The sequence below is a fragment of the Oncorhynchus mykiss genome, chromosome 6, assembly GCF_057628025.1.
Source record: "Oncorhynchus mykiss isolate SJ-2025 chromosome 6, ASM5762802v1, whole genome shotgun sequence".
NCBI classification, from domain to species: domain Eukaryota; kingdom Metazoa; phylum Chordata; class Actinopteri; order Salmoniformes; family Salmonidae; genus Oncorhynchus; species Oncorhynchus mykiss.
Genome location: NC_143027.1, coordinates 26631430 through 26649462, shown reverse-complemented (window position 1 = coordinate 26649462; position 18033 = coordinate 26631430). Strand labels below are relative to the sequence as shown.

The following is an 18033-nucleotide window of genomic DNA, read 5'->3' as shown; positions in this document are numbered from 1 at the left end:
ATTCAGAGGTCGAGACATCAGGAGAGAGAGAGAGAGAGAGAGAGAGAGAGAGAGAGAGAGAGAGAGAGAGAGAGAGAGAGAGAGAGAGTCGAAACAGCAGGTCTGGGACAAGGTAGCAGGTCTGGTGAACAGGTCAGGGTTCCATAGCCGCAGGCAGAACAGCAGAAACTGGATCAGGACCAAGTGGACTGGGGACGGAGACTGCCAGGAGTCGTCAGACTAGGTAGTCCTGATGGAATGGTCCTGAAGGCTATATTTACACAGAAATCTATATTTGAGTACAAGCCTCAAGGCAAATGAGGATATATGAGATAACCATATTAGATAATAATTTCAGATAACAATGATTGCCAATTCAATGTGACGTGCTGTCATCGTATGAAAAGGAATGTCTAACATGGATTTTATACCATTTCATGTTTAGTTACAAATACTTTTGTGCAACTGTGTAGGGGTGGGAGGTGATCCCTGAATAGTTTTGATTGTTATTTCAACAGACCTTCTTAATCTTATTCGCACAAACAACAGGAAGTGACAGATGCAGTAGCTGGAGGTCTGGAAGCCAATCAAGAGTCATGTTAGGTGAACTGTTACAAAAGCCCTCCCAGTTACCATCTGTTGGTTTGATTTCTTTTCATATGCTCACAAAAGACACGAGTCAATACTATGCACTATGCTGTGAACATGCACAGTATAATCATGTACGATCTGACAACTACCTCAAGGTGTAGCCAGGGTATAAGTAGCGTAGCTCTTGAAAACCCTTCTCTCTGTATGGTTTTCAGAGGTTAGCTTCGCCCTTGGCTGGCTCTGTGTGAACTACAACTCAGACACTGTGTTTTAACGTTTAGAAATGTCAATAATCATCGCTTGTGAAATGGTTTTCGAAACATATGGCCTTTATCTTTCATATCAGAGTGAAATACATTTTCAAATAAACAAGATACACTTACTGTAGGTGATTTTCACAGATCCATACACGGTGTGTGCCTCCAGTTGACGAACTACACTTACTCCTCAGTTACGCTTACACACAGGTGTTTGGAGCACACTTCTGTCTTCCGTCTGTTTTCCGTAAACAAGCACTGTAACATGGAGATATGGCCATGTGGGAACACTAACCCTAACCCTATAAAAGGTGTGTGTAGTAATTTAACCTTTTATTTTTATTAATATTTCTCACTGATATGAAAAATACACTGAGTGTACCAAGCATTGGGAACACCTTCCTAGCATTGAGTTGCACCCCCTTTTGCTGTGGTGGACCATTCTTGATACACAGGAAACTGTTGATCACATCTGCATTGCTTGCTCTCTGGAGTTTTAGCCTCAGTTTCTGTATAAGCACTTTGTGACAACTGCTGTTGTAAAAAGGGCTCAATAAATACATAATTGATTGATTGAACGGAAAAACCAAGCAGTGTTGCAGTTCTGGACGCAAACCAGTGCGCCTGAAACTTACTACCATACTTTCTCCAAAGACACTTAAATCTTTTGTCTTGCCCATTCACCCTCTGAATGGCACACATACACAATCCATTGTCTCAAGGCTTAAAATTCCTTATTTAACATGTCTCCTCCCCTTCCTGATTGAAGTGGCTTTAACAAGTGACATTAATACCGGATCATAGCTTTCACCTGGATTCACCTGTTCAGTCACTCATGGAAAGAGCAGGTGTTCCTTATGTTTTGTACACTCACTGTACATTCCTTATGTTTCAAAAACCATTCTGCAAGCGATGATTGTTTTGAGCAAGTGTCGGGGCTCTTAGCAAAAGTCCCCGGGGAAGAAGAAACCTTCATCAATAGGCACTAAAGGTAGCTTCTATGAATGGGCTGAAGTAAACTATGCATGGGAAGAGGATGCAGAGAAAGCTACACTAAAACCATTACAAAATCACAAAATACAGAATATAAAAACGCTAACTATCTAACATCAGTGTCACTATTACAATATGTGGACTCACACGTGATAGATCTATTGATTTTATGAAAAGACAGATACTGACATGAGTGTCTCCTAGCCTACATGTGTTGTGGTCCACTTGAGCTGCACCAACTTGTTTTTCAGATGTGATACGGCACCGCCCCTTAGTGGTAGCCTAGCCTACTTCCATTCCAGTTCAGGGACGGTTCAGAGCATTGCGCAGGCGTTGTACAGACTAAACAAGGAAGAGGGCATGAGTGCGGACGTTTTTATTGCAACAACATGTTATGTTTATGTTCTCTCCTGATCTGAAAAGGCGGTATCCCTCTTTCTATTTTCATTTGGTTGCAACATAGGCTAATCGTAGTGAGTCGAGAGGAGCTGACACACTGATTAACACGTTCGTTGCAAGTTGACAACAGTGTATCTGAATAGGCAAGTGTCATCATTGTAGCATTTCTCAATATGAAATGATACAATGTACCGGCTGCCAATGTAACATAACAATGCAACAGTTTTAGCAAGTAATTTAAAGTAAAGATGAACGCTCGCAGCAGTTTAAGACAAGGAATACTTAACACTAAGGTCAGGTACTCCAAACTAGCCAATGATGATGACGGCTACATTGACCTGCAGGTAAGGGCTTTAGTGTGCTAGAATGGGCCTGGTAGGGTTGGAATAGAATCTATATCGGCTTAGTTTTATTTGAAATGAACTGCCCATGGTAATTATGGGATTATGTAGCCTATAGACATAGTCCAATGTTGTTATTGCATCAAAGAACCCTGTATATAGAATAATGTTTTCATATCAGTATTGAAAAAAAGCTTTTGGGATGGTTTGGTGATACACAAATTACAAAAATGTACCATTCAATTTATTGAACTTCTGTGGTATGTTGTTATGAAGTCATGTTTGTCCCCGCCAGTTCAAAAAAAGCCCACCAAAGGTCCCATACAAAGCCATTGCACTGGCAACTGTCCTCTTCTTGATTGGCTCTCTGTTGATCACCATTGGAGCTCTCCTTTTGGCAGGATACTTTGAAGTCACAGTGAGTATGAACTTTGAGTCCATCTGTACATTCCTGTCATGTTTTACAACAGCACAACAAATAGATTTCACATAATTAACTTTGACACATTCCATTGTGTTTCTTAGATATATTTTTTCTTCTTCATTCATTTCAGCATGCTGACCGGACTGTGCCCGTTCTCATAATTGGAATCTTGGTTTTCCTTCCTGGATTCTATCACCTGCGGATAGCTTACTATGCATCGAAGGGCTACCGTGGTTACTCCTACGATGATATCCCAGACTTTGATGACTGAGACACTCCTAACTGAGGCAACTTCTTTGTTATTTTCACATAACATTGTTGAATACAGTAAACAGACTGGGATCCAGGGTAGTCCTAAAGCAGATGTCCTTTTGATGTTTGTTCATCATGTCATGTCTGTTCACTTCTTGTTCTTTGACTGGATTACCACCATACCTCATTATGAATGACTACTATATTTAGATAGGTTTGTGTTATTGTTTCTAACAAATAACATCCACATTTGTATTTACTTCATGACATGTCTTGTTTTTTTGCTACATATGCATATATTTTACATATACATTTTACATACATGGCACTTTCATATACGGCAATCACATAACAATAATACATAACCGAACAGAGCTATTTAATCCCACCTCTCAGCCACTCTCATCCCACCTATCACTGTAGACCACCCTTGATTTTTAGTTGACTGACCAATTGGAAATGTGATTCTAGGATGCATTTTTCCCCACATGACTTGCAGTTTGAGGTTTAGAGCTAATTTTGTTTATTTATTCCCATAGTTTTGGCCTCGTGTAGGTATACCCACACTTATCTATAAAAGGGAAGGATGTAATTTCTGATAAAATACATAGCTGTGCTGTAAGGGAGGCATGAGTTTAATTGTATTGTCCAACTGAAAGACCTGATCAGTGTAACCGTAAATCAATTTACTCTCACTCTGGTTGGTACCCCAACAGAACCATGAGTTTGAGATATTATGGCTAAACTTGAAAGTTGACTTTGTTTTTCTGTTGAAATGTCGCTTATGCTTTCCTGGAGGGTTCCTGGTAGGAGTATTTTATGTGATTAATGCCAATCCTTTGATCTCCATATGGTGTGCTGCTAGGCCTGTGAGAGTCAAGAAGGAAACGTTGTCACGCAACAATATAGTGTCTGGTGTAGTTTTCCACTGGCTGATTTTGAAAGGCATTGTCACTTGCAATGAAGTCTGTAGTGTATCCATATATTCAATTTAAAGGCATTTGTGGTTGAGCATCAGCTCCAATAAAGACTGTATCATGAACTACTCTCCACTTTTGTGTCAACTCACACCCCCCTGTGGTGTGCCAAAGTTTACTTTGTGGATAAAAAAAAGAAAAAGATTTATATATACTGTATGTATACTGTATATATTCTACAGACAACCATTGATGTTGTCTGAACCAAAAGTGTAATATCTGTGAGTGTGAGAGCTGTTATTATTGGATATTTTCTGGGTCAATGGTGCTACTGGCAGTGTAGCAAGTCTACAGTAGTTTTTCCTAAATCAACTGAGTAGGGGGTTGCTACTTGGGCAGGTCTAGGATCAGTTTACCACAACAACTCCAGACCCCAAACAAAGCAAAGCTCACAGACATTACATGTAGTTCTTTGAGGGACAACACTGTTGCATTTGTTCAAAGTAAAACTATCCCACTCCCATATTGATTGGCAAACGTGTGGTGAAGGAACTTTATTGTAACTTTTGTGACAAAGTAGACTATTTTCTCCCAGTAATAACGGCTTTATTAATAATTGAATATACACGGAAAGACACATGGAGGGGAACAAAAGCTTAACGCAAGGACTTTTGGATAACATTTTGATCATTTAAAAAAATGTAGAACTGGTGGATATGGAACATTACATTGCCATTGTCTAAGGACGTGTTCCGTTGCATAACGTTTGTCTTTTGTCAGGGACCCCGACACGTCCTCTATACGTTGGACTTTCCCACGAAAAGGCGCTTTTGTCTGGAGCGCTCAAACTGAGTGCATGTGGTAGGGAGGAGAAGAAAGATACGACGAAGGGACGAAACCGCGAGAAACGTAGTAGATGAATAGACGACTGTATTCTGTCTACACACTCCGTCATTGCAGTGGGGAACTGGCGGGCATACATCATTTTGGGGTATTTTGAGCAACGTATAATTTAAATGCGCTCTATGGATTCGGATAGTATTTTTTCTACTGCTTTTTACAACACTTTGGGTAACTTTGGACAAAGCAACACGAAGAAGATCAATATAAAATAATGCTCGGAAACTTTTAAACGATTCTAAACCAATCTAGGTACTTCTTAGGTTTTTCCTCTATCTTTATATGGGATTTAAAACCTGAGAATTGAATGAGATAGTGCTACAGCTAAATCTACTAGGAGCTTTTCCTACAACTTCCCTGGTTATGTTTAACAACTATCATGTGGCGCGCGTGAGACAGTCTGCCACGCTTTTATAAACTATGCGACCACCTGCCTTTGTCGAACACCTGCATTTTAAAGGCAACCTTATCAAACTTGAGAGTAACTAATGAATGCCCAAATACGTCAACCTGCATGCTGAAAAAAAGCAAAGGACCCGATGGACTGATTTGATTCTGGTCAAGTCAGAGAAGTGCCTCAAGCAAGGTAAAGGGACTTTTAAATCGGGCACAACCTACATGTGAATAACAGCCTCTGTGAGTTTCACACGGGGTCCACTTTTGTTGCAAATGTAAATAGGGGCCATTCACTTACGATATACTATTATATTAAATGTTTTTATTTCACAATCACAATTCCTCATTCTAGTTTTAGTCTAGACAAAACATGCTGTTGTAGGCTATACTTTTGTCTCGAATATTCAACCGACCATGGAAACAGTCTGACAAGCAGAATATCTCCTGTAGTGCATTGTGTTGACGTCTGTTTTTGTTGATTATTTAGCTCGTGACATGTTTGTTTATCCACTGTAATTACAGATTGATAATTGCTTAAGCGTGCGTTAGCATTTACTGTAAGTGAACGTTTAGAACCAGGCAGATTATTCATAGCCTTCAATAAATTAAGATTAATTAATGCATTACGTTTATGCATACAGAGAAAAATGGTCAATCAATCACAGCAGAATAGTAATTTCTTATAGAGGTTGGGTCCCTTTCCTATCAGTCCACGTGACTGCACATCAGACAATAGAGGCAACTGTTTTTGCCTGATATGGAGACTATGACATGGGCACCCATGTAAACAAACCATCTAGTTACTTAATTGAGTTCTAAAGTAACCATTTCAGAAATGTTTTTTTGATATTTGATTTAATTATTATTCTTGACTTATTTATTGCATGCAAATATAAGCCTGACTGCTACACATTATCTTTTTTCTTTGTGTTTGAAAACTGATCAGCATCTGCTACTAAAATATGATGTATAATTTCTTACTTCATACTCTGAATGAGTTGCCAGTTCAGTCCACACGTGGTTATTGAGACTGGTTTCATTCTGAAAGACCATGCGTTGTGTCTTTCATTTCTTCTGCTTGACATGGGTATGAGTTTGATACTGGAGATCCTGACTGTTGGCACTGTGGTGCTTCATCATGACACAAGGGCATCATTGATGCTAAAAAGTTTAGTTCTCTAACATGGCACTTATTTCATGGTTTAGTAAAAGTTTCCATTATAACAGAGTGATGGGGGATTGTTATTGCTAATTTTGTAGATTTAAATATTCAGGGTTTTGACCTTTGTGACCGAAGTCCAACTGTAACGCTCAGTTCATCCATGGGCCTTAGTTATTTACCAGACTCTGTGGTTCAATGTTCTGCATACTTGTTTAGAGAATGTCTAACTTTTTACACTGTTTTAAAATGTTGGGTAATGACTTATTTAGCATTGAGGTGTACTAAAGCATATATAATTGACTTTTCTGTTTCTTGCATGGATTTGAAACAAAACCGCTTATAGTTTTTTTGGGGGGAAACCTAAAGGAGATTTAAGAGAGGGAGCAAAGGAGGAAATATTCTGCTGAATGCAGTGTCAATAGCATCATAGTATAGACAGAGCTATTTCAATCTGCAGTGTTGTTGGCAACTCTGAATATGTTCCTCAGTCTTAGACGGTAAGAGTTGACCTGGTTAGGTACAAATGAACCTCCAGAATCAAATGGGTTCTTTAGTGTTATTTTTAGCTTTCTTTGGCTCAACCAAGACATTGGGGTTGCATCTTGATTTTGTCTCTCACCTTCTAACAAAACCGACGTGGTCATTCGTGTGAACTATTCTAGCTCAGGTGCAGCAGTCAGCTATCTATGCCTTGAGACACTTTCTGTTCACCTCACTCAGTTCAGTGTCTGTAAGCAGCTTTATGTCCCCATGGTTTGGCCTGAATTAGGATTTGCCTGGCCACCAGAGGTCATAGGGTGGGACAAACCACTCTAAAGGGCTGGTCAAATTAAAGGAGGATGTCGGTACACAACATTTAGACCTAGTGGGTCTCAACTGATGCCAGGCGGATCCACTTCTCCACTGAGGGTTTTATAGACTTGATAAGAAACACACTTCTGGAGAGGCAAAATGGCACATTCAAAATGAAGCATTTCACTGTACTTGTTCATGTGACAATAACATTTAAACTTGAACAGCATAACTGGTGGATGTAATGTTGTATAACTGGTGGATATGCAACATTACATTGCCTTTGTCTACGGACGTGTTCTGTTGCATAACGTTTGTTTTTTGTCAGGGACCCCGACACGTCCTCTACAAATTGGACGTTCCCACGAAAAGGCACTTTTGTCTGGAGCGCTCAAACTGTGTGCATGTGGTAGGGAGGAGAAGAAAGATACGACAAAAGGACGAAACCGTGAGGAACGTAGTAGATGAATAGATGACTATACTCTGTCTACACACTCCATCATTGCAGTGGGGAACTGAGGGATACACATCATTTTGGGGTATTTTGAGCAACGTATAACTTAAATGCCCTGAATGGATTTGGAGAGTATTTTTCTACTGTTCCTTTTTACAGCACTTTGGGTATCTTTAGACAAAACAACACTAAGAAGCGAAAAATAAAAGTCTACACACTCCACACAATGAGTTTGTGCTACAGCTAAATTTACTAGGAGCTTTTCCTTCAACTTGAACTTGATATCAGAGTGGAAATGGTGGAACCTTCAGACCTTTTAAGAAGTAGGAAATGCTTCCTCCGATGTCTCTTTTTCCATTACATCTTGAAATAAGAGTTTGGTCTCAGTACTCCCTCATTGGGTCAGTAAAGTTTAGGTTGTTGGCCTAAACCTTTTGATTTTAAGAATTAGTCTTGTGGGATGTGGAGTGGATGAATTGTTTCCTTTGTTTATGATTTACTACTAGGTGTGTTCTTTCTTTTGCACCTGTGATATGGTCCTCAGTTTGTCAAGTTTGCCTGTTCTGAGGCCATGGCCCAAGCAGGATTAACCAGGATTACTAAGAAAGTAATATAGCTGCTTATCAGTTCCATCTCTGTCACCACCATCACTGATGGGCCTTGGCCGCTCTGCCAATAGGATTTCCTTAGGGTTAGGGTTATGTATTGCCAGATGAGTGGAAGTAGAGAGTAAAACAGATGGATAGTGTCAGGTAGATTTTTCATGAGTTTGAGGTATACATTCACAATATTGTCTGGGTGTGATTCTAGCTGCAAAGCTGTGATCTCAATGGAAATCCTTTTGATCTGTACTTCACCTTCTTTTTTCAGGTCTGCTTTCAGTGGGCTCACTACTGGCCTGGCCTGGGGTGGATTATTTCCCTCCACATTTCGACCTTTTCACCTCTTAATGTAGGGCTCTTCAAACTGTGCTGCAGCCTACCTGCTGGTGTGTGATCCGGCTTGGCCCTCTTCGTTGTCTGCTCCCTTAGCTCTACTGCAAGTGTGTGACACATTTGGATGGGATAAACCGTCCATGTTATTTATAATGCGATCAAAATGGCAAGCATTCCTGTAAACAGAATGTTCTAGAGGGTTAGGGTACAGTATTTGCTGACATGATTACAACACTTTACTTAGGAGTAGACGCAACAGTATTGATAGATTATGGATTTGATGTATGATGGCTCTCTCACAGGTGATGGATGGAAGGGGAGAGTTTTGGTATAGTGCATCTGTCAGCTGGATCAAAGACTGTCAGTCTGCTAGGGGTAGCAGTGCAGAATAATAAATGCACCAAGTGTTTGTATAAGCATATCCAGGACAGTGTGCTGCTGACAGATGCCCTTTAACTTTGAATTCTAATTTGATTACACTATTAAGGTTGGGAGCGGCAGTACTGGATTAGACTAGGTGTTCACAAGTGTGCAGTCCAAGGTAATTTGTCTCATTGAAGACCAGTAAGAGATGCAACTAAAAAGTCCTTACACTGTCATTGCAAAGTCAAATGTAAGTGTGTATTAGTCTACTGCATTGATTGCCAAACTTATGGGAGCAAAAGCCCAGACTATATGAGTGTCTGTGGTTGTGTATCAGTTGTGTATCAGCTTACTCAGAACGGTCCAGATCACCCTCAATGGCTTCTTAGACATTATTATGTCATTTCTGTCTTCCCCTCAGATACCCCCAGGTTCCCCTCTCCTCAGTTCCCCAGACCCCTGGTTCATCTGCTCCCTGTGTTGGCAGAGCTGTATTTGTCTGCTGTTCAGGACTGTGTAAAATGGTCTTAGCTACCACTCATTCCCAAACCCTCTAAACTAAAGCTAGTTTTTAGTGAAAGGAACTTAAGTTACTGTTGGGCAATATGAACATAATTCAAAAGTAGACGTCTAAGCTGATAATTCATAATCATTTACAAGGTGTATTGGTATGAAACCAGCTACTCAAAAAACTAAAAGAAAAACTCTTGTTGAGCAGGTCCCATAATTGCAATGATGTCTGAATATATGCTTTCAGAAAGAACTCTGAGTCCTCTGTTTAGTTAAAAATAGAGAGATAATCATTGTAAATGCACCCAATTTTCTTTTCCATTGTGAGAGGAAAGACACTTTGACATTATGGAAGATGGTGTACTGTGCATCAGCAGATGACTAGCACTATCATTTTATATACATACTACCAGTGACCTACAGTATGTAACCCCTCATTACTACATACAATATATGTAGCGTCTTGAGCTAAACTTGAAGGCCTCATTTGTTTGCATTTAAAGGACTTTGTGCCTTGTTCTGTTGCCATGGGAAACAGGTTGTACCTGAAGCCACAGAATAGTGGTGGGGGCTGTCCTATGTCTCTCATGTCTACACTTGTAGACTTTGACCCCTACAGGCTCTCTCTGCAGGGTCTGTAGTCTGGACACTCCCCTGTCAACGGGTCTCTCACAAGACATGTCAAATGTTGTCAATAAGCAACATTAAATTCAGTAGGACTAAAAAGTCGGTATTATGAAACAACAACTTGTTGTTCTAGGGCACGCGCCCAGGCTCTGGGTTCGCGCCCAGGCTCTGTCGCAGCCGGCCGCGACCGGGAGGTTCGTGGGGCGACGCACAATTGGCCTAGCGTCGTCCGGGTTAGGGAGGGTTTGGCCGGTAGGGATATCCTTGTCTCATCGCGCACTAGCGACACCTGTGGCGGGCCGGGCGCAGTGCACGCTAACCAGGTCGCCAGGTGCACGTTGTATCCTCCGACACATTGGTGCGGCTGGCTTCCGGGTTGGATGCGCGCTGTGTTATGAAGCAGTGCGGCTTGGTTGGGTTGTGTTTCGGAGGATGCATGGCTTTCGACCTTCGAAAGCCCGTACGGGAGCCCGAGCCCGTACGATGAGACAAGATAGTAACTACTAACAATTGGATACCACGAAATTGGGGAGAAAAGGGGGTAAAATAAAATGTAAATAAATACAGTTACAGGCACAATAATTGCTCCCTGTGGGCGTATAATACAGACAATGGAGACTATGGAGGGTTTTACACACATCCAAACTTTTCACAGGAGCTGGATCCAATATATGTCCACTCACAGTTATGCTGCTCTCAAATGTAATGTTTTATAAACATCATGGAACTGTCTCACAGATCATATTTGCACTTCTCCGGAAATAGCAGACTAAATTGCATTGCATTTGAGCCATGCACTGTACATTCTCACCCATAGACAGTGAATTTTTATACGTTTTTTTTTTTTATCAAGTTAAATGAAAAATAATTAATCAAACAATATTGCTAAATATGATCGGTTCAGAAACATGATATCATAAATTGCATCTCTCATTCTATGGCACTCTGTGCAGACTGCACACGTACTGTAGGCCTAAATGTCTTTTTGCATAACATTTGCACATCTATACAAAACACTAGGCTCCTGTCAATTGTAGGGCTGTGACGATACCAATATCGTAATATTCTTTCCATGGCAAAAATGTAAACATGAAGTAGACCACACTCTTTGGTCCTTTAAAAAACTTGCTGTATTTAAAATATTGTGTGGGTTCGCTGACAACGTCACGAAAACGATGCGTGTGCTTCAAGAGGCAGTAGGCGGTGTGTTGTTGTGATTCTGGACGGCCAGATAGCTAGCAACAATGACTACCATGTGGGAAATCGTAAGTGGCTCGTTCCAGCAAGTTTGATCTTGTTCTTGATACCATGTCTTGTGTTGAGGTGTTTTGACTAACGTCATGCCTTTGGTAACATGGCTCAAATTCGCTGTAACAGTGTAACAATGTTTTTTAGAGACAACAAGTGCTCATTGTGCAAATTGATTTATGTTATCAATAAACATCGTAGACTAAATATAGTTTACATGTTGTCAACTGTAACGGTTTTCTTGCGGTGAAGGAGAGTCGGACCAAAATGCAGCGTGGTATTCTTGATACATGTTTAATGACGAAGAAAAAACGAACAATACAAAAACAACAAACGTAACGTTAAAACCTATACAGCCTATCTGGTGCAAACAAACACAGAGACAGGAACAATCACCCACGAAACACTCAAAGAATATGGCTGCCTAAATATGGTTCCCAATCAGAGACAACGATAAACACCTGCCTCTGATTGAGAACCACTCCAGACAGCCATAGACTATGCTAGATACCCCTACTAAGCCACAAACCCAATACCTAACAAAAACCCCAAGACAAAACACACCACATACAAAACCCATGTCACACCCTGGCCTGACCAAATTAATAAAGAAAACACAAAATACTAAGACCAGGGCGTGACATCAACAATCTAAGCCAAGCCTGTCTGTGTTGCACCATTGTTGTACACACGTCGGTTTTGTTGCTAATCAACCAACCCGTCTATAGCATGGAAAATAAATAAATGTGACTCTGGATGACAACGTAATGATGTTTGTTTCCACGAAACATGCTGTTTTTCTAAAGAAGTTAAATCCACCTCCCAAGTGGCGCACCGGTCTAAGGCACTGCATCTCAGTGCTAGAGGCGTCACTAGAGACTCGGGTTCGATCCGGCCTGTGTCACAGCTGGCCGCGACCAATAGACCCATGAAGTGGCGCACAATTGGCCCAGCATCATCCGGGTTAGGGGAGGGTTTGGCTGGCTGGGATGTCCTTGTTCCATTGCACTCTAGCAACTCCTGTGGCGGGCCAGGCTCATGCACACTGACAAGTTTGCCAGTTGGACAGTGTTTACTCCAACACATTGGTGTGGCTGGCTTTGGGTTAAGCGAGCAGTGTGTTAAGAAGCAGTGCAGTTTCCCGAGTCTGTACGGCGATGGCACAAGACTGTAACTTCCAATTGGATATTGAAAAAAAAAAATATATAATAAAATGTATTATTTAAAAAAAGAAGAAGTTAAATCCGCTTTGTGTTTGGTTTCCTTGCCACGATACTAATGACTGATACTGGTATCATCCTGCCTCTAGTCAATTGTATCAATTCCTATGTGCGAGGAAGATTCTCAAAAACATCAGAAGACTGAATAGTGTGTCTTTGGTAAACGGACGAGAGGCGCTCATTGCAAATGGGGATGGATAGCCTACTTCAGGATTAGGCAGCTAGATTCAGCCGCTTGCCAATTTTTGTCCGATTGATTTAAATAATTTGTACCCTGCCAATTGACCACAATTAATCCCAAAAAGAGATTGTATTTGAAAATGACAATAATTTCATAAATTGAGACACAATCACCTTTGTCTCTTTTTTTTATTAGTGGGAATACCTTTTAGCTGAATTCCTGGTGATTTTACAGTATTTCTTTTACCAAAAACGAAAATCCTAAAGACTTTAGTCGGCCCCGAAATCACTTTCGGGACAGTTTTGGCACGCGGGCCACCTATTGCCATCCCCTGGCCTACTTGAACAAGTGAAATTCAGATATGTGAATTGTGAGGGAAAAAACCTCAAAGCACTCTCAGTAGACCATATTAAAACCCCTTTATTCATAGGGTACTTTTGGCTAATGGTCAGGATAAAAAGACACACCTATGTGATGCTGCTAAACCAGCCTTGATTAAAGGGAGGGTAGGCTATGCTTAGTTTTTAATCAAATTAAACAAAATGGGGGGAAACCTATATATTTGTTATATTTGTTATTCTAAAAACGAGATTCACCGGCGCAAAAGCCACATCTCTCCTTCCATGTAAACTGTGGGTCATGGCTAGATAGGTCAAGGACACACCTCAAATATTGCCACTCCTCCCGTCTCAGCACTGGTAAATTGCCGAACCTGGAGTTAGGGCTGGATAATACTAGTGCGCCAGTTTTTACATGATGAAATGGCAAACTAACATGCGACAGTAGAGCACCAAATGTGTCACGTGAGTTGAGTTGGCGTAATATGCTGTTGTTAGCTTTCCAAAAATAGCCTCCTTATATTAGTGTAATTAACTTACACTAGTGATAAGCTGGTATTAGTGGCTCTGAATAAAGTGTGTGGGAGAATACAGTGTGTATGTGGTGATGGGGGGGGTCATTCCATTATTTTCTAAGAAAGGGAAGGGGATCATTTAAATTGTAGATTTTAAGATGAAGGTTGCAACCTTAACACATCACTGACCAGACAGTGTAGCACAGATTCAGTTTTCCCAGCTTTATTGACCCATTTTATTGTCAGGCTCTAAACATTTTACTTTCTAGGAAATTGAATATTGAGCAGTCTGGTTACAGTAATATCCTGTTCGTATTCAGTGGGTCGGAGCAATACTGCACAATGTCAGAGATATAAATTAAATTCCCTTGCATTTACAGGGTTCTCTTCTCTGGACGATACCATTTTTTACATTGAAACTCAAGAGGAGAAATGAATTGAAAGTGCATTGAAGACTGGGGTTGGGATGAAGACTAGACTGGGTTTGGGATGAAGACTAGACTGTGGTTGGGATGATGACTAGACTGAGGTTTGGATGAAGACTAGACTGGGGTTGGGATGATGACGACTGGGGTTGGGATGATGACGACTGGGGTTGGGATGATGACTAGACTGGGGTTGGGATGATGAGATCTCCTCTATACCATGTTTCTTGTAGGATGACAATGTCTGTATTTCCAATTTCTTTGATAAAGTCTGGGTTCCTGCTCTTTAGGCCAAAGGCAGATGACCTCAGACCTTGTATATTCCAGGTTGAGATAGCCAGTCAGTAAACAGAGATGTCGCTGGTGTTTTCCTCTTGCACGTGTCACGTGTCTATAGCTTTTAGCCCAGTTAGCATGATAGGAGACCTACGGTATGAGCTGAACCAATCAGAGGCAGAAGGTAAATCTCTTTGACCGTATCAGTGACAGGGACACACACACACACACACACACACACACACACACACACACACACACACACACACACACACACACACACACACACACACACACACACACACACACACACACACACACACACACACACAAACAGAGCATGATGTCCACTCAGAGGAAATATTTCCCCTCCCAATGCTAGTTTGAATAAGCATGTTTCCCAAATCCCAACCACAGATCAGACATCACATTTGCACTGTGCAAAGATTATTTACAGAATGCAGTCAGTTATCAAGTGATCAACAGACTGGAATCCAGTTTAAAGTAGGGATTATGAAATACTTTAGGGTTGATGTTAACTTGGACGATTACCTTGGTCTTGTCTGATGTCAGATGCAGTGGGAAGGTCCTTGTACAGTATTGAAGGCTGTGTGTTACTGTATGTCAGAGGTTTGAATTGAATGTGTGTGTTTCTGTGTTTTCAGGTTGGGAGATGTGTGAAGGAGTGTGAGGGACGGCCATGGGATTGGAGAGACTGTGGCTTCTGGGTGTCACCACTGTTGTTGCCCTCTGTCTGCTGCGTAAGTATCAAACTGTACATCTGGGAAGATTTGCTATGCTCATCACATTTTTATTGGTTTCTCTCCTTACACCTGCCTTGCTCTCCTAGCTACCCAAGTAATTCACTTCATACATTTCTATTACAATGGTACAACACTGTAGTTAAGTTATACACCGTAAAAACGTATCAAGTAAACTGTACCTCTAGAGAAAACCTCTCATCCAATTCACTATCAGAGAAACCCTCTCATCCAATTCATTATCAGAGAAACCCTCTCATCCAATTCATTATCTTCTGTTTCTGTCTCTCTGCATCCTTTTCTACCCTTAACTACCAATGTATTTTCCTCTGTAGTTTATACCACTCTCTTTAAATTCATTGTTCACATAGCCCTTGACTCTCATGTACTGGCCAGTGGAATTTTCTGAATGTACTCCCTAGAACATATGATTCACAGCATCATACGGATAAATCTCTGACATCTGCTACTATGTACACATGGCCTGGATTGGGGAAAGTGATGAGGAGGGGGTCTGGGGGTCTAGACACAAGTGTGTACAAGGGAATGGGGTGAAATCCTACTCTAAAAAAAATCTACGGGTGCGGATTAAGATCAATCTGGGATTTATACTGGCCCCATCCCAAAGGCACGCTTCTAGGGGGAGGGGAGTTTTGTGGAGCGCAAGCCATGTGTGGACCCCAGGGGGTGGCGGAGTGGGAGGGAGCGGTGAGGGGCCTGCTGCCCTGCCCTCTATCAGGGAGTGTCCCCCTTTGAGATTAGTGCTTAATCACTAGGCCAGACGAGGTACAGAGACAACACAACACTGCCAGGCTCTCAGGCTCTGGCCCATGTGTCGTTAATGGAATTGAAACATGTTTAAAGAGTTGCAGTCCAGCGGTCTTGTCACCAAATGGAGTGTCATTGTTTTACATGGCCCCTGTATGTCTGTTTTAAACTAAGCATACTCTAGAGATTAACACAGTCATTGGAAATATGCAGGCTGACATCCAATATTTATGCTATCTACTCTAATCTCTTATCCTTTACTGCATGTTAGTTTCTCAATGTCCTTCCAGTTTTTTTCCATCCTTGCCTTTTGGGTTTAGCCTTGTTTCTTGTTTCTTGTCCTCCCCTTCCCTCTCATAAAGGAGCCAAGCTGTTGCTGGCTGCTAAACAATTTTATCATCGGTTCTCGGCCCTGCAAAAAATCAAGTGAATATTTACTCAATATCTTCAGAACCAGAAATTCCACAGAATGCATTTTGGAGAAAACTCAGCATGTATCTGGCTCTGCATGACTCAAACCTATGTGGAACAGATCCACATGTGGATCTTGACTGTTGACTCTTCAGGCATCAACATGTTTTACTGCCGATTCACCAGTCATGCTCAGCCTACCACCATTGTATTATTGCAACCTGTGTGCTTTCTCCTCAGGTACGTCCCAGGGTGTGGAGGCGGTGGTACGAGCCAGGGTTGGGGGGACTGCAGAGCTAGGTTGCAGTCTTAACCCCCTTTCTACTGGAGTAACCACCCCAAACTTGTTCCCACTGCACGTGGTGGAGTGGGTTCGTCTGGGTTACAATGTTCCCATCCTCATCAAATTCGGAGTGTACGCACCACGTGTGCATCCCAACTACAAGGGTGAGTCCTCTTGTCCCAGATCTACAGTATGTCTTATCACTGCTTCTTTCAAATTACACAATGCATAGCAAATACACTGTGGCAATTGCAGTTATACAACATGGCTGAACATTTGAACCTTTTGGGTCTCACTTTGAGTCCTGGTGCAATTTAATCTTTTGTCCTGCTGATTTATTGGGAGTCATTTGCCTGCATACAACACCCCAGTGCAGTCTCTACATTCCTCAGTGTATCATATGGGGGAAGGACAAAGGAGAGTTTAACCTCAAGACAAGGACCTGAAAATTACGCATTTCTCTGATTATATCTGAAGAGATTCTGTGCAACAAGGTCACATTGTCTTAAAACAACTTTCAATTACCTTCCTTTGAGCCTTTCTTTCCCCTCACTAGTAGCTGGCTGGGAATGTGATTTAAGTACAGCTGTTTTGTTTTGAGTGGGGGTGGGGAAGTGGAAGGGGGCTACAATGGTATTTATGAATGCTGGGGGGGTTTAGTGGTGAGAATACCCCAAATAGGTAATCCACCCAAACAAGAGCCCTGTAATTACACTGTGTGTCTGGGTGTGTGGTAGGGCCTCCATAGTACCGGGGCGGGGACTGGGGCAGGGGACTGGGGCAGGGCTTGGGTGAGGACGTAAATATGTTAATTGTTCAGTCAGGGAGGTGGGATGACAGACGGGGCTGTGTGTGGGTGTGTGCACATGTATGTGTGTATGTTTGTGTGTTTTTGTGTGTGCATGCATATGTGTGTGAGTGCAAGGGGGGGAATAAAAAGTCCACCTACAGTTGGTTTTCACTTAAAAACAATCAGTAGATGATTTCAGCTATCCCACTAAAGATCAAATGGACCCTGGCGTGCACTGGACACCGACCAGGCTCTGACAATTCAGGAATGGCCAGAAGAGCACTAACCAATGTCTGGCCGTCTTTCTGACCCACCCATAAACCCCAGTGTTATTGTTTTAAGGCAATCATGTGATGCAACATAACCCATAATTCATCACTGAGGCTATGGGGGTAAAAACAACAGAAAAGTAACAACAACAATCTAACGGTTTGTTAGAAATCAAAAAGGACTTGGTTTTGATGAGGGATATTCTCCCTCTCTGTGTGTCTGGGGTCTGCTTAACCCCTGTCTGCCTCATATCCT

The 18033-nt window shown here is 41.7% G+C and overlaps 2 protein-coding genes across 6 annotated transcripts in view; both read left to right on the top strand.

Annotated features, from left to right (window-relative positions):
- The first annotated feature begins 2145 nt into the window (after positions 1-2145).
- LOC110525615 (transmembrane protein 230) lies at positions 2146-4278 on the top strand. Its single transcript, XM_021605898.3, has 3 exons — positions 2146-2563; positions 2856-2978; positions 3115-4278. Exons 1-3 carry the CDS (start codon positions 2468-2470, stop codon positions 3253-3255), a joined length of 360 nt encoding a protein of 119 aa, XP_021461573.1. The 5' UTR covers positions 2146-2467; the 3' UTR covers positions 3256-4278.
- A 326-nt stretch (positions 4279-4604) lies between these two features.
- igsf9b (immunoglobulin superfamily, member 9b) overlaps positions 4605-18033 on the top strand; it is a 51352-nt gene continuing 37923 nt past the window's right edge. For all 5 annotated transcript variants that reach the window (XR_016496577.1, XR_002473783.3, XM_021605897.3 and 2 more), the window contains exons 1-3: positions 4605-5639; positions 15161-15256; positions 16676-16882. Coding sequence is in view for 3 of the 5 variants with exons in the window: in XM_021605897.3 (XP_021461572.3) it covers positions 15196-15256; positions 16676-16882 (268 nt within the window). In the remaining 2 variants the exon portion in view is untranslated. The remainder of the gene's footprint in view (positions 5640-15160; positions 15257-16675; positions 16883-18033) is intronic.